General features: G+C 45.6%; 1 protein-coding gene across 1 annotated transcript in view; it reads right to left on the bottom strand.

The window, feature by feature from the left end:
* LOC144792654 (glutathione S-transferase theta-1-like) overlaps positions 1 to 14,960 on the bottom strand; it is a 103,878-nt gene extending 88,918 nt beyond the window's left edge. Inside the window, exon 1 of the mRNA XM_078667802.1 lies at positions 14,756 to 14,960. Coding sequence (XP_078523928.1) covers positions 14,756 to 14,864 — 109 coding nt within the window. The 5' untranslated portion in view covers positions 14,865 to 14,960. The remainder of the gene's footprint in view (positions 1 to 14,755) is intronic.
* Positions 14,961 to 15,248: the final 288 nt, after the last annotated feature.

The raw sequence follows: 15,248 nt of genomic DNA, 5'->3' as shown, positions 1-15,248 counted from the left end.
TAAGCGCAGAAAAATTTCATATGAAGAGTATCTTGCTCCGAGAAGTTGTCACAGTAGCAGGGATTTATTGTTCCCTCTTTAAGGTAACTTTTAGGGAAGGCAAGTAGCCATATTCAATCTAAATCGTGTCAGAACAAAAATATGATAAGGTTTATTTATATAAGATAGACATGGTTGCATCTGTTGACCTGAGCTCAAAGTGGCAAATCTTCTCACCAACGTTTTTTTCAGTTCGTTCTCCTCCCTTAATCCTTTTCGTCTAGCTAAAAACTGCTGCTTAAGGTCTCTAATGGCCAGTTTACCCAATGCTATAGGACTCAGAAATAAGTCGGGGCAACCAAGAATTTCCATCTGATCCTTAATATATTTCATCCAAGGGATGCCAACACCTTTTGTAAGGTAAGACAGACTTGGATGATCTGTTGATTTAAGTTTTGGGTCGGTTGGGCCCAAATTCTCAGCCAACGTAATAGAGGCGCAGCCGCGATCTGATCAGAAATAAAACCTGCTCCCAGTTCCTCATGAATATTAAAGATTGGGGTGGATATAGGGACCGAGAGCAGTTTACGCATAAAATTATTCTCGGCCACTTGTATAACCCCAAATGTAACTGCCGTAGGTCGCCATGGTAACACACTGGGCATTAAAAATATTTATAAGTGCAGGGAGTGGTTTTGATCCTATTCCTTTTGCTAAGTCTAGAGTTGCCCCTGATGCTCTAACTAACATGTTCTTTTTATGCGCACGGTGTGTGCACCATGAGCGTTGGTATTCAAAAAGAACCCCTAAAGAGGGAAAAGCTGGGACTTTTACTAACAACTCCCTTGCAATAGAATTTAACCTTCGCTGCCCTCCTTGAGCCTATGGTCATGGCATGCGATTTTTTAAAATTAGTGATTAAGTCCATCAACTCCATAAAATCTATAAAACAATTTAAAAGCAGTTGCAGCCCCCTTGCAGTTCTGGCCACCAAGACAGCGTCATCGGCATACAGAAGCTCCGGAATCATTTTGGTGCCAGCTCTAGGTATATTTTTTCAACAGGAACCCAGAGAGTCCCCTAGTTTATTAATATAGAGGGTGAGCCAATATGCACCCCTGCCGAACCCCTCTTTTTACTGCCAAGAATCAGTCAGGCTGACATCTCCATTAAAACATACTGCCGCTAGAGTGTTTTCGTGGATGGCAGCCAGAAATGAAATCAGGTCAGCATCTAGCCCTATATTTCATAGAATCAGCCACAGCTTTGACCTAATAACAAGGTCAAAGGCCGAGGTTAAATCCATAAAGGCCAGGTGGAGATCCCCGCGCTTTGCAACTGTGTATTTCCCCATCACCAAATGGAGATTAAGGCATTGGTCCAGAGTCCTCTTCCCCATCCTAAAGCCATATTGGAGATCAGAAACTATGCTTGCTTGGTCAAGCCACTCTTTTAGGTGTGCCGAAACAACTTTCCCCATAATTTTGGCTGCGGAGTCAAGGAGCGAAATGGGCCTGTAACAAGCCGGATCATCCCTTGCCACCTTTTTAAAAATTGGTATCATAACCGCCTTTGCCCAAGACGGGGGAAAACCAGACACACAAGCTGCATTAAAAACATGAGTGAAGATCTTAGCCCAAAGCTGGGGGTCTGCCTTGTGAAGATCAGCCGGTACTCCATCAGGGCCTGGAGCTTGCTCACCCAAGTGTTGATATAATCGCTTTATGAACTTCATCAGTTGTAAAAACAAGAGGGGAGCCTACTAGACCAAGAGCGGGTTTCTCTGTGGAAACCCCAGAGGTCGTGTCACTATAAAATTTTCCAACATGTTGCACCCACATTTCAGCAGAAACTAAAGAATCTTTACTGGAGTTTGGTGTATCGTCAAACAAAGGACTGTTTACAACAGACCAGAATTTAGAACTATTGGCCAGCACACTGGCTTGGCTAAGCTCCTCCCAAGCCATCTCCCTTAGTTGCCTTTTCCTATTCTCTACTGCAAGTTTATAAGCCTTCCTTACATTTTTGATCTGTGATGCCACCCTTGGTTTTTGCTTAAGCTTCTGCATGATTTCCTCATGGGTGGTCATACAGGTTTCGTCAAACCATTTTTTAATTTTTGGGCTCCTTGGTTTACTGGCTATGGTTAAGTTAGAGACAACCTGCTTTACAATTAAGTCAAAGGCATTAAGAACGGATCTTGGCTCGGAATCCTGGTCTGAACAGATCGTAAACTCCTTGGTGCAATTAATGAAAAAAATCTGTCAATAAAACTTTCAGGGGTGATCCTTTCCCACCTCACTCTACGAGCTTGATCCTTAGGAGCAATATTAGCGTTAGTGAGTTGAGTCATGATCCTTCCCTTATTGACAGCATTTATGTTAAGGTCCAATGTTAATGGGTTATGATCACTAATGCAATTTTTTATTACAATTAATCTACTTATTACCGACAACAACGGAGATGATACCAAAATATGGTCGATTATACTTTGACGACCATGACCAACATACGTAGGTATGGGATCTGTCCTGCACGATTGTTCGAGGCAAGTCAAGTTATGAGCTGATAAAAGATTTTCTAAAAAAAAATACCAGACGAGGTATGTTCAAAATGGATTAGCCCCTGGGGCCATATTCCTCCTCCAACCTGGCTGAACAGTTAATGGGGCAAGTATGAATGTTAAAATCTCCCAGAACTAGTATTTCATAATGTGCTTCTGAGATATCTCCATAGTTTTCCAGAAAGGCCATTACAGCGCCAGATGATCTGTCTCTTGAGTTCTAGTGAAAGAATTGTAAAAATTAACCACTAGAAGGGTTGGTAAATTCTTCCTTGACAATTCTACTTCTAGCATGTGAGGAAAACAAGAATCAATCAGCTTTGCGTTATAAGAGAGCTTAAGATTTATCATCAATACTAGCCACCCCCCACCTTGCTCTGCCCATGCTGGAAGGTATAGCGAATTTACAAAAAGATATAAACCCATCCAGGTAGAAATGGTCATTAGACTCCCATGTTTCCTGTAGGGCTATAATGTGATGTGTAGCAAGAAAAAGTTCCCAAGAGACCCCTTTTTTGCCCTTAAGCCGTCAATATTCCATGTTAAAACTTTCATTGTGACATCAGTTATAATCGGGATAACATTGGTTTTTACTGTATTAGCTGGGATAACCTGAGATTGTTGATATGAGGAGCAAGGAATAGTGGAATTTGACAAACTGATCATGGGAACAGGAATTTCATTCTCCGGTGTTTCAGAAAAACTATACAAGATAACAGGAGGGATAGTCAGTGTTGGGGACCCATACCAGAAAAGGCCTGAAACTTATTAAACAAGGAAAAAGGGGGAAACAACCGACGGCGAGAATCTTAAAGAAGGCTTATCAAAATATCCCAATGGCAAGGCCCAGATACAGGTAGAATTCTAAAAGCAGGAATCCGGGGTCCTCAATATCAATTTAACAACCGATGGGTTAAGGACATTGATGACCACATAATCCCCATCGATATTCTTTGAAGATTGTCCCACCCACCCAATTCTGCGAACCATAATGATGTTGCCACTTATAGGTATCCTAAACCCTTTATGTTTGGATAACCAATCTACAGTTTTGTTACGCAGTTGGGTCCAAGATTCAGTTTGATCTGGCCTATGAGGGGGCCAAGACCAAAGCGTAAGGACATGCAGCTGGGGGTAAGACTAATACATCTCCAGAACACTTAACATTCAGAGAATTCATCACATTAGGGCCACCCCTGCGGTTATTACTATCTCCGGGATTGGTCTGGGAAATGGGTAATAGTCTCGGAGGTCCCGCAAGCTGGGGCAGCATCTGATCAGATGGATTGTAGGAATTACCATACAGCCTCTCCCCAGTCCTCCCGGGGCCGGATTTGTGATATTCCCCCCCAGGACCAAATGCCACAGGTAATGATCGAGATGTGGCAGGAACCCCATGACCCATGCTAGCTTTGCCTGCTATGTGAGCAAATTCCCTGTTGTTGCCCCCCACAGACCCATTCACTTCAGATATTGCGGGAGTCATATGTGCTTCGGCTGCCCTCGTACTACACATTGACACCCACATGCTTCCTGATCAACTGTCACATTGCTAAACTTTTGAAGCAGCAATTTTTCCTCAATCGCCCCCACTCTGCCTATTCCTTACATTTGTATTTTTACACTTACTGCTGTAGTGTGAGAATGCATTTAATGAAAAGAAATATAAAGTTGGGTTGCCAAAAGAAACATGCCTGCTATGTGTTTAAAGATCCTGCAGAGACCTGCTCGACACTAAATTGAGTTATAAATAAAAAAGAATGTATTATTAGTGATGTGACTTTTCTGTCTTTATTCTCTTTAATTATTAGTCATGGATCATTGAGGCATCCCAGACACAATTAAAAGTGCTATTTATATTTGCTGTTCCAAGTATTCACAGATAAGTGCAAGAAATACAGCTGTAGGTGACTGCTTATTTCTGGGCCATCAAAATAATGAGCTGGTAACCCTAATCATTAGACTGGAATTTTGTTGCAGGATCCACCCTCGAACCCTGATTAATGCTATTATAGCAATAGTTTAACTTATATCTGAAACCCTACGCTTCAAGTTTCTGGGAATGCACCCTGATTTCAGACTACTCACTTCTCATTCTCGCCTTCACTTTCACGTTCACCCTGCACTCCCAGCAATCACCATGCACTCACACTGATCACCATGCACTCACACTGATCACCATGCACTCACAACATTCACCCACTCACCCTGCACTCACAGTGATCATAATGTACTCACACTGATCACCATGCACTCACACTGATCACCATGCACTCACACTGATCACCATGCACTCACACTGATCACCATGCACTCACAACACTCACCCGCTCACCCTGCCCTCACAGTGATCACTCTGCACTAAAAATTTGCTTGCATTGTTCACTCTGTACCTCACCCTGCAGTCACACGGGCACACTTCTCACCCTGCACTCATGTGAGACTTCACTCACCTGTACCCCCCTTCCTGCTCAATCTGTAGCTCACTCAAACAAGGCCATCACTAACCATGCACTAATTCGTCCCACTCTGCACTTACAGCCGAACCCAAATTCATATGGTCACCTCACTCACCCTGCAGTCACTCCTTTTACCCTACTCTCACACTGTTGCATTGCTCACCGTGCAGTCACATGGGCACTCTTGTCACCCACACAGTGCAGAAGGTTAAAGTGCCTGGTACAAAGAAGATGTACCATGCACATCACAGAACTGAGTGTGAGTAAACTATGAGTAGCGCTATAAAAAAATGAAACGTTTGTCAGACAGGTGCTATTGAGAGATGAGGTGTATTGTTGGTGAGTGGTAGTGAGGGAATTCATGGAGGAGGTGGAAAGACTGTTGCACCGTGTGCGACCAGTGCTTGGACAAGCCCTGGCTGTGAGTGTTAACCCCCCCTCAAGTTCGGGTCTAGTGGATCCCCTGCTTCTGCTATTATTTACATTTGTAGTGCACTACTGTTAACAAAAGGTGTCCTGGGGCTAATAACCATCTGCCTGCAATGTGAGAGAGGGATCCGGGGTTGGGAGAGGAGAGAAGAGAGGGATGGAAGGAAGGGGGTGAGAGGAAAGGGGCATGGGTAAACTGCTTAACTCTGCACAAGACCACCACGGTTTGAATGCACCCTTGCTGCTCCCGGCCATGGCCAGGTGAGCTTCTAATGTTGCAGCGCGTATTCCTGCGGATTGGGAGGCCCTTCACAGAGGTTGACTAGACATCTTTCTGATGTTAATTGCTGTATTTTGGTTATAAACTGGTACTGATGGGGTGAAATCTTTCCTCAGTATTACTGTGTTTAAAAAAATTCTAAATAATAAAGCAATGCTACCCCAAAATACGCAGCATCACAGAAAATTATTTACATTTTCTACTCACACAATTTAGTCAAGCCGGTCGCATAATTTGGTCCTCACCTTCCTCATAACCTAGAGGTTTAGAAACTTTTGTCAGGAGGGGCTCCTTACGCTTGAAAATGTTGACAGGGGGGTCTCGGCATCCAAAAGTTTGAAGACCTCTGCTCTAGTGGCAGGAGAGCACATGACCCACTCGGGTTGACAATGCAATTGACGGACAGAATGCGGAGGATGCAGGTTTCTGGTCCAGGGAGGACCTGGCCTGGCAGTTCATGCTGGACTGCTCCCATGGGGAGCAGGGATAAGACTGATTAGCAAATGGCTGGGTTTAAACTGGAATGGCATGGGGAGCAAAAAACTATGGATTTAGGCCCAGTTCTCTACACTGGGGTGAATGTGTAGACATCTTTCAGCATGCTATTCATCAATTGTTCTTTTTTACACTTTTGCGCCATCTAAATACAGGGATGAAAGGGGTCCCATGGACCACGAAAACATCCCACCAAACATCCCCTTGCAGGCAGGTGCGGTCACTCGCTGCACCCGCCTGCAAGGGGGCTGATCTCAAACCCCTTTGAAAAGTGCAGGTGGTTTGGCGCCTGTAGATAGTAAACCGAACAGCTTTTATCATTATTATTTTGAATTTATAAAGTGCGACTAACACACAACTGGCATCTTGGTACAGGTAAGTCATTGAACGGAGGAATCGGGCATTTTTGGGAATGGGCTATCTTTCCATGGATTTATCTATTTACGTGGTAGAGCCAAGTTTTTATATCCTTCCTGAAGCTCAGCAAGTTTGTCTTGGTTCTAAGGGAGCGAGAAAGTTTTTTCCAGAGACTTGCGACTTGTACCTGTAAGGTTCTGCCACCTACTCTTGTTTTCCTAAAGGAAGGGGTAGATAAGAAGGCAGTCTGGGAGGAAGCTAAAGTTCTAGAGGGTTTATATTGTTGAGTGATTTGTTGAAGGGCTCTAGGTCCATTGCCATTTACTGCCCTATGGGTGATGCATAGTGCCTTAAACTTGAACTTTTCCTTTACTGGTAGCCAGAGTAGTGTTTAGGATGCCAAGTCATTTATCCCTTTATTTAGCACTAGTTTAGCTGCCAACACCTGGATCCTCTGGAGTTGTTTGAGGAGGTATTCAGGACTGCCTAGTAGCAAGGAGTTGCAGTAGTCTAGTCTACTTAGAATTGACGCCTGTATCACCAGTTTTTAATAAGGTTGGGGGAATTAAGGGGCTATTTTCTTTAAGGTTGTAAGGAGTTAATGACAAGCTGCTGCTGTAATACTGATTTTGGCTTCCATATAGAGTTTATCAACAATTTGGGTTCCTAGATTGTGTACCGGTTTTGATGTATTTAGGTCTGCGTTAGTCCCCCAAGTCCAGAAGTGTGTAGGGACTCCATGTTTAATATCTCTATTAAACAGCTGCTCCGTGTTTCTCTTGCATGCACTAGCCTTGAGAATAGTGCGAGTTTGCGGCTGCCCCGTGGCCAGAGCATTCTTCCTGATAAAGCGCACTTTCCATGTTTGCACCCGGTGCTTTAAGATGCGCTGTGGCGCAAACATGGAAAGTGCGTCCTACCTCTCATACATGCCCAAGAGTCCACTTCTCGGATTTGATCTTCTGTGTTTTTATTTTTCGGGGGCAAAGAGTGGTCTTCAACCCTTCAACATACTTCCTTGCATCATCAAAAAAAAATTTCCATTGGAAAATGACCTTAACCCCTCCCATGCTCGTGACGGAACGGTTCCGTCACGGCCCCGCGGCGCAGATTTCGCGCCTGCGCGGCGCGTTCTATTGAGCGGGCGGGGCCGTGACGGAACCGTTCCGTCACAAGCACAGCTCACCCGCGTGCCGTGACGGAGCGGTTCCGTCATGAGCACGTGACCGCCGCGCCGCCGCCCCACCCCCTTAGCGCTGCGGCGGAATAGCCGCCACAGCGAAGGGGTTAAGTCAAGCTGGGTACAAAAGCATGTACTCAATCTGCATCGATTGAAGTTTAAGTTTCACTACAACAAATGTTCGCCTCTGGTGTTGGACCCGAAGCGAACCTGTTGACTTACTTATTAGCCGCCAACCACCTCAGTTTGAGAATGGGACTAATTATCCCTTATTGGGAGCGGAGCACCTTGATGGAGCCCGATTGCCTGGCTTCTGCTTAGAGATGGTTCACTGTGGATTCACTATACCCGGGAATGATCCTTGATTCAAGAATTTATCTGTGACCCTCAGAGGTTGTGGATTCTCTTTTTGGTTGGCTGTATGGTGGGTCGATACACACATTGTGCTCCGTCTTTCAGTTTGTCCTGAAGAGGCCTATAAGCTAAAGGCCGAAACGTGTTGACACCACGTTTATGAAGTCTCGAAGTTTTTAAAAAATGTATTAAGTACACTGTACGCTGGCCTACTACCAACGAAAGGATCTACATTTTTGTATATACATACAGACTCAAGGGACTATCAGTCAGAGTGATAGTGCATGAATTCTATGCACAGCCTTCAATATATATTTGTTGGGAAGATAGGAGTGTTTTTAAGGTGATTTTTGTATGACACTATTTGTAACGTTTTGCATTGTAAATGTACATAGGAGGATTGGAATGTTTGATGCACTACACCATTCAGTAGTACACTTTCGGTATGGAAAAATGTGAATATAACTGAATGTTCTCAATAAAAGAAGTAACTGCATTTTTTAGTTTGATCAAGGATTAATTCATGTAATCATGATATAGTATTGATGTATTTTTTCCTGCTTCTCAGTCTCATTTTTCAGGACCCGCAGCATATAGTCAGGGAAGATCATCACTTGGTTTGAGTCCAGTAGCACCACCTGCTGGCCACCAAGAGGATGTTGTTCCTGTCTGTGCAGTTGAGGAGGCCAAGGATGAGTGGTGTAGGATGGCCACCTGGTGGACGTGTAGCGAGAGACCCATATGCCAATTCAACAACAAAGTAGGAAGGGAAAACATCGTCCAGGATCAGAACCACCTGGTAAAGAATTGTTCCAGGTGAGTGCCTTTCAGTCCCTCTGATATTCCTACCTGTCGCAAGCGGTTCTGCTGAGATCTACCCTTCGTGTTCTCTACTTGTTCCTTCAGCTGGAACGAAGCATCTCAGAGTTTTACAAAGCAAGCTTTCAGGGCTCTATACGAGTCTTCAGCAGAGGAGACTCTGGTCTCAAGCTCTGTCATGCAATCCATCACCTTCTGGAGGTCATGACAAAGGAAAGAGACTTTCGTCTCATCCCATTTACTTGACCTTTCAGGGCTTCCCTGGACTCATGTATGGCCTGCAATATGGCTGAGGAGGACTGATCTCCCCATTGTCTGTACTATTCGGTTGTCGAATCCCCGGCCAAGGGTGCACTCTCCGATAAGAGATGCTTAACAATCTGTCCATAGCTCCCTGCGAGGACTTTGGTGCCCCCCACTTCACCATCTTGTATCTTGCTGGAGGGTATTGTGGTCCGCCTTGCCCTGCCTGGCTGACAGGGTCTGCAGATGTCAGTGCTGAGGTGGGAGTCAAGTGGGGCGGCGTTGTCACCTCCATCACAAGACCCTCCCTAGGTTTCCTGTGGGGGTAAAAGCAGGAGGGTCATTCGGCCTGCATTTTTTATCTCTTTGGCAAGCCTCTCCTTGTATCAGGGAGGGCTATGGCGGGGACCAGGCATTTTACACGACTGACAGGTCTTGGTAGATTTTTTCCCCCCACAGAACCCAATCATTGTTCAAGGCGCGGCCTCGGTCTTCTAGGGCATGCAGGCTGGCCACAAATGTACTTTGCTCGGGCCAAGCCCTCTCACCTCTTCTTCACCAGATGGGAAGGGAGAGAGTAGCGGCCCAGTGCCACCAGGGACCAGCACACTCCAGTTCTGTCCCCGTGCAAGTAACTTCCCCCAGGACTTGCGCCTGCCTCCCAGACTGGGGCTTTACGGCCGCCTTCTCTAAGCGGGAAATGGGGCTCGGTGGTATAGCTCATTTTCACCCCTCACAAGCACTTCCAGGAGCGCCTCACCTCCTGCTCCTCCAAGGGGCAATGGGGAGTGCAAGAAATATCCAGGGTCTGGTGAAGCTTCATGTCGGCTGTGGCCGCGGCCAGGCTCTACTTCTCTCCATCTCGTGATTCATCTCACACTTTTCACCCGTTGCCCCCGCATGAACCTTCTCTCTGGTGGGCAGTCTCATCACTTCTCTGAGGCCTGGAGAGGTGTCTCAATCCAGTTGGCAAAGAATAAGCAAGATCACAACAGAAGCTCAAAGGAGACTAAACCACCATCTACGGCTCCTTGCCACGCCCTCCCTTTTTTCTACTGTTGAGTGGGGCTCAAAGCCCCCTCTTTGTGTTGTTGAACAATCTGAGCAAATTACTTGGATATCATTGCTGAAGTTTAGCAAGTCATGGAGACCTGACAATACCTCTTTCGTACAGTTCTGAAATAGTTCCGCAGCAAAGAAATACAAAAGCAGAGATGCTTAGATCTCCAGAGACCAACATGAATGGTGAAGGTGTTTATATAATGAGATGCGTTGTGTAAGCGAAGCTGTAGAACAAGTGAGCAGAGAAACTTTGATCTTTGAAAAACACTTTAACCCATTCACTTTTGAAATTATATCATTGAATAATGGGTTAATGTGGCACTCCCACTTAATTACCTTGTTGGGCATCCACATGTCCATGCATATTCAGACCTCGCTGGGATATTTAGGTTTGGGTGCTATTACTCTCTAGACACCTATGAGTTAGGACATCTACTCTCACAATGACTCCTGCTTTCTCCAGAATTTCCATTTCCTTTTCTATTTTGTCTCGGACATGGAAAATTATTCGTCTCTACCACAGCATGACTGGCTGTGCTAAAGTGTCAATGTGAAACTTTATACTTTTCCCTTTGAGACATCCTATTGCTTCAAATACATCAGTATACTCTGGGCTCGACAAATCCACTCTCCGCTCTCATTTGCTAGGTAAATTTTATGAGGTAGAGCTATTTTTAGGTCCTACTCGCCCTTTCTGGCGAGTAGGAAAACCTACTAACTTTTGTCCTCCACAAATGTGACAAGATAACAAGATTTAAAGGTCTTTGTATTGCTCACAAAGCAAATGAGCAATAAAGATGCCTTTAAATCTGGTCACATTTGCTCCGCTTTCAGAGATGGAGGTCAAGTAGGTTACTGTTAGGTCGAGGAGTTTTTTCTAAAGTACTAGACCTGCAGGACTAGTACCATTTTTCAGATTTGTCGAGCCCTGATACTCACTCAGCTTATCCTTGATGGTCTGCTGCTGGACTTCAAATGCAAAGAGTTAAATTTTCAGTTTATGATTGCTCAAGACATGAGGAATGATGCGATGACAGACTAGCACTAGTGGGTGACTTTTGTGACAAATGTGCCTCCCATTTCAAGTGAGGACTGTCACAGACATGTATCCTTTGCAAAAGTATTTGCTTTGCCACATGTGAAGGTATTAATAGAGAATTTAATCTATATTATAGCAGACCGATTATGTTAATATATAATGATTACACCTGAACAAAACCTGCATTAGTAGGATTTCACTGTACTTTTTTTTGCCTCTATTTTCGTCAGAATGGTGATCTTTGAATGAGGGAATAGTACGTTTTTGAGAGTGAGAGATGAATGGTGTGTAAACACTTTTATATGACTTAATTTTGAAATCCAGCCTTACATACTAAATGAATGTATGGTAAATTATAATCTAATGGTATATGAGATGTGACAAAAATTATATATGTTAATACTGATTTGAGTAGATACTAAACCTCTTACACCAGAATCATTAATTGACGAGGTACGATGTTAAGGAAGAAGTTCAGACAGGGGTTCCTATGTTTCATTACTCTTTACATGTTCCTGGCCCCGTAGCCCTTAATGTTCTCAGGCGGTCTTATTGCATTTACGTTAGTATATACTTATATATTTAGTTGAGAGTTTTATATAGCGCTGGCTAGACCCGAGAGAATCAGAGCGCTCTACAACACATAGCATTGATAGGAGGATTCACAGTTGACATAGTATAACAAGAGGGAATAAAAACGGCGTAATATAAAATACGTATCTCAAAGAGTAACAGATGTATTCATTATTTAATTTGGACATTACAGAACAGGAAGTTTTGTTCTAAAATATTCTACGATATAGGTACAGTAATTTCAATATTGCAGTCCCCAGTCCCCAAGATGGTTATTAATTGTGGGTTTACGTCCACGGCTCTCATGTCTAAATTAACTGTAAGGTCCCAAAGGTGAGACCGGTTGCATTGCAAAATTTTTGTTTTAATGTACTTCGACCATTGGCACTAAACACATAAATTCTGCCCTTTGACTGAGCTTAAGATGGCGTAACTGGGGGCCTGGGCTCATATCACTACTCTGTAACTTGGACAATCTGTGAGATTGTGTCTGTGGGTACCATTTCCCCTTCACTGTGTTTAATTTTCCTCAAGTGTGAATCGCGGAAGCACCTAAAGCAGGGGTACTCATAGTACGGCCCGCCAGCTGCCCGGCAAGCCTTCCTGGGCAGCCCGCGGACCTTGTAGACACCTGTGTTTAAAAAAAAAAAATTGTGTTAGCAAATACCGCAGCAGCAGCGCGGACTCAAGAGACTCTGCTCTGTGGGGCCGGAGAGGGGGATTTCAGTGACTGTCAGACAGGAGCTGCAGGGGCGCTAAGAGCTGAAGTACAACAAAGCCTCATTAACATTTAAATGGTCTTTTACAGACCTGTGAAGTACTGGGGCACAGCTGTGTGTGTGCGCTGAGGAAGCTGTCCCAGCCCGGGCTGAGGGCTGACACACACACACACACACACACACGGTTGAGATGACAGAGGTACACCTTCACAGATCTCTTGCTTCCTTCGTGGGTTCTTCACATTGCACTCATTGCCTCCCCTGCAATGGCAGATATTACTTTCCTTCCGTCCTTTCTGCAGACGAGGGTCTCCCTCTAGGAAACAGGGTGATGAGGTCCCGGTGCCAGGCTAAACGCATAGAACAAGTCGTTCCCACGCAGTGGTAACAGTCGGGGAATCCATTCACCATGCTTCAGAGGATTACACTCCTGCGCTGCATTCGTCATTATCCATGCAGCAAGGATAAGTTACATTAACTCCAAGCTTGAGTCTTGTTCAAGTGTATTTATAATACAGAAAAATCCCACATGCATTCAGATACGGCATGCCCTGGAGTGGGGTGGGCAGAGCATAATGGCTCAATTGCAGGAAGCATGGCCTCTCACATCCTGTTTATTACAGTTGGGTCCCACGGTGCTCTTCCATTTTTGGTGCTATGCAGTACTTTTAAGACCTTCTTGCCGTTTCTCGTCGTTCAAATGGGTGTAATGTCCGATATGTATATGTTTCCCTCGTCTTCAGTGCTTGATTATGTTTGCGAGAAAGTGTCACTCATATTTGTGGACATGTCACTCATAATTACACTGAAACTATGAAAATGTCACACATATCAATCTGAAACCTTGGCAGCCATGGAGGGTGAGGGAGGGAGGGTGACAGAGGTAGGGAGGCAGAGAGAGAGGGAGGCAGAGAGAGAGGGAGACCTGGAGGGAGGGAGACCTGGAGGGCGATAGTGGAAAGGTGACGGATGGGTAGGGAGACATGGTGAGAGTGAGAGACAGAGGAAGGGAGGGAGACAGAGGGAGGGTGACAGAGGAAGGGACTGAGACAGACAGAGGAAGGGACTGAGACAGACAGAGGAAGGGTGGGTGAGGAAGGGTGACAGAGGGAGAGAAGAGAGGGGAGGGAAGAGTGGAGAGACAGGGAGAGATGGAGAGAGACAGGGAGGGAGAGAGACAGGGAGGGAGAGAGACAGGGAGGGGGAGAGAGACAGGGAGGGGGAGAGAGACAGGGAGGGGGAGAGAGACAGGGAGGGGGAGAGAGACAGGGAGGGGGAGAGAGACAGGGAGGGGGAGAGAGACAGGGAGGGGGAGAGAGATGTGTGTATGCTGGGTCTGGCGGCTCAGTGGACGAAGGCGTCTGCTGCAGGGACCCGTGTTCAACCTCATGGTCACAATTTTTTTTGCTTTAGCACTGCCCCCCAGCCCCTCTCACCCTGCCCCCACCGGTGCGGCCCTCGGCCACAAACCACACAGTAAATTTGGCCCCTGAGAGAAAGTTTGTGAGTACCCATGACCTAAAGTCACCCAGTACAGGCTTCACTTTGCACACAAAATGTTAATATGTGGTTCAATGGCTTATACAGTTTAGAGTACGTAGGAAAACATTAGAGACGAAAATAAATCCCTATTTTTTGGGTTCATGCATGAAAGTCTCGGCATTCTTTCTGGTATACAGAGTCGATTTAGGTTTGGAAATTATACATTTTATTAAACGTCTTTCAGCGCAGTGCAATCGAATGTACTAAAAAATACTGAGTTGCAAATGGAAATAATTTTTTTAATATCTGAGCTTTCAATACTCTGGTCATATTGAGCGTGGCATCTGGAGCAGGCGAGCAACTAGAGCCAAATTTAGGGGGGGGGGGGGCTGGAAAATATTTCGGGAGGTGGGCTAATTCTTCCAACCACGGACAAAGTGGCTTGGCTGTAAGAAGGGGTGAACACACAACAAAAGCCTCATTTACAAATAAATGGTCTTTTAAAGACCTGTTAAGTACTCGGGTGCGGCTGCAATTTGATGCTCGCCAGCCCGCGAAGCTGGGGGGGGGGACTGTAGCCCCGTGAGCCCAATGAGTGTTGCGCGCCTGATCTGGAGGTTGTTTCACAGGTCTTTCTTTGGCTGGCACGGCTGTACCCCGGATATTTATCCCTCTCAGGTCTGCGGCTCTGCCACCCTGACTCTCCGCCCGGCCTCACTCACCTTTAGACAGCTCCACCAGCTTGAGCTCGAAGTCGATATTGTTCTTCTTGGCGAAGATGAAGACGGCGCGGCAGGGCTGCGACATGAGGTCCAGGTAAAGCTGCAGCATCTTGGCGAGTAGTGCGGAGGAAGCGACTGACGGACCCTGCGGAGGTGGAAGGAACAGCGACCGATTCACACTTTCACAGCTGAGACAACTTCAGAGTGAGGCCGGTGACGCAATGGGCAGTCAGGCCACGCCCCTCCGCGCTAACCACGCCCCATCCCACCTTCAGCAGACAATCAGCGGAGGCCGCTGCAATTTTCTAACTCAAAAGTGATTATATATTTATTGCCGTTTTATGCATCCCTAACTCTACCCCAAGGTTTTGGATCGGTTTCATGAACACCAATTACATTGCATCAGAGGACGCATTCAGTTTTGTGAGCACGGTGGAGGAAATGAAAGTGATTTGCACAGAATCACAGGCCGAGACTTGGACCTGGTTCCACA

Source organism: Lissotriton helveticus, chromosome 11 (assembly GCF_964261635.1).
Source record: "Lissotriton helveticus chromosome 11, aLisHel1.1, whole genome shotgun sequence".
NCBI lineage: Eukaryota > Metazoa > Chordata > Amphibia > Caudata > Salamandridae > Lissotriton > Lissotriton helveticus.
This window is presented reverse-complemented; position numbering and strand designations above follow the sequence as displayed.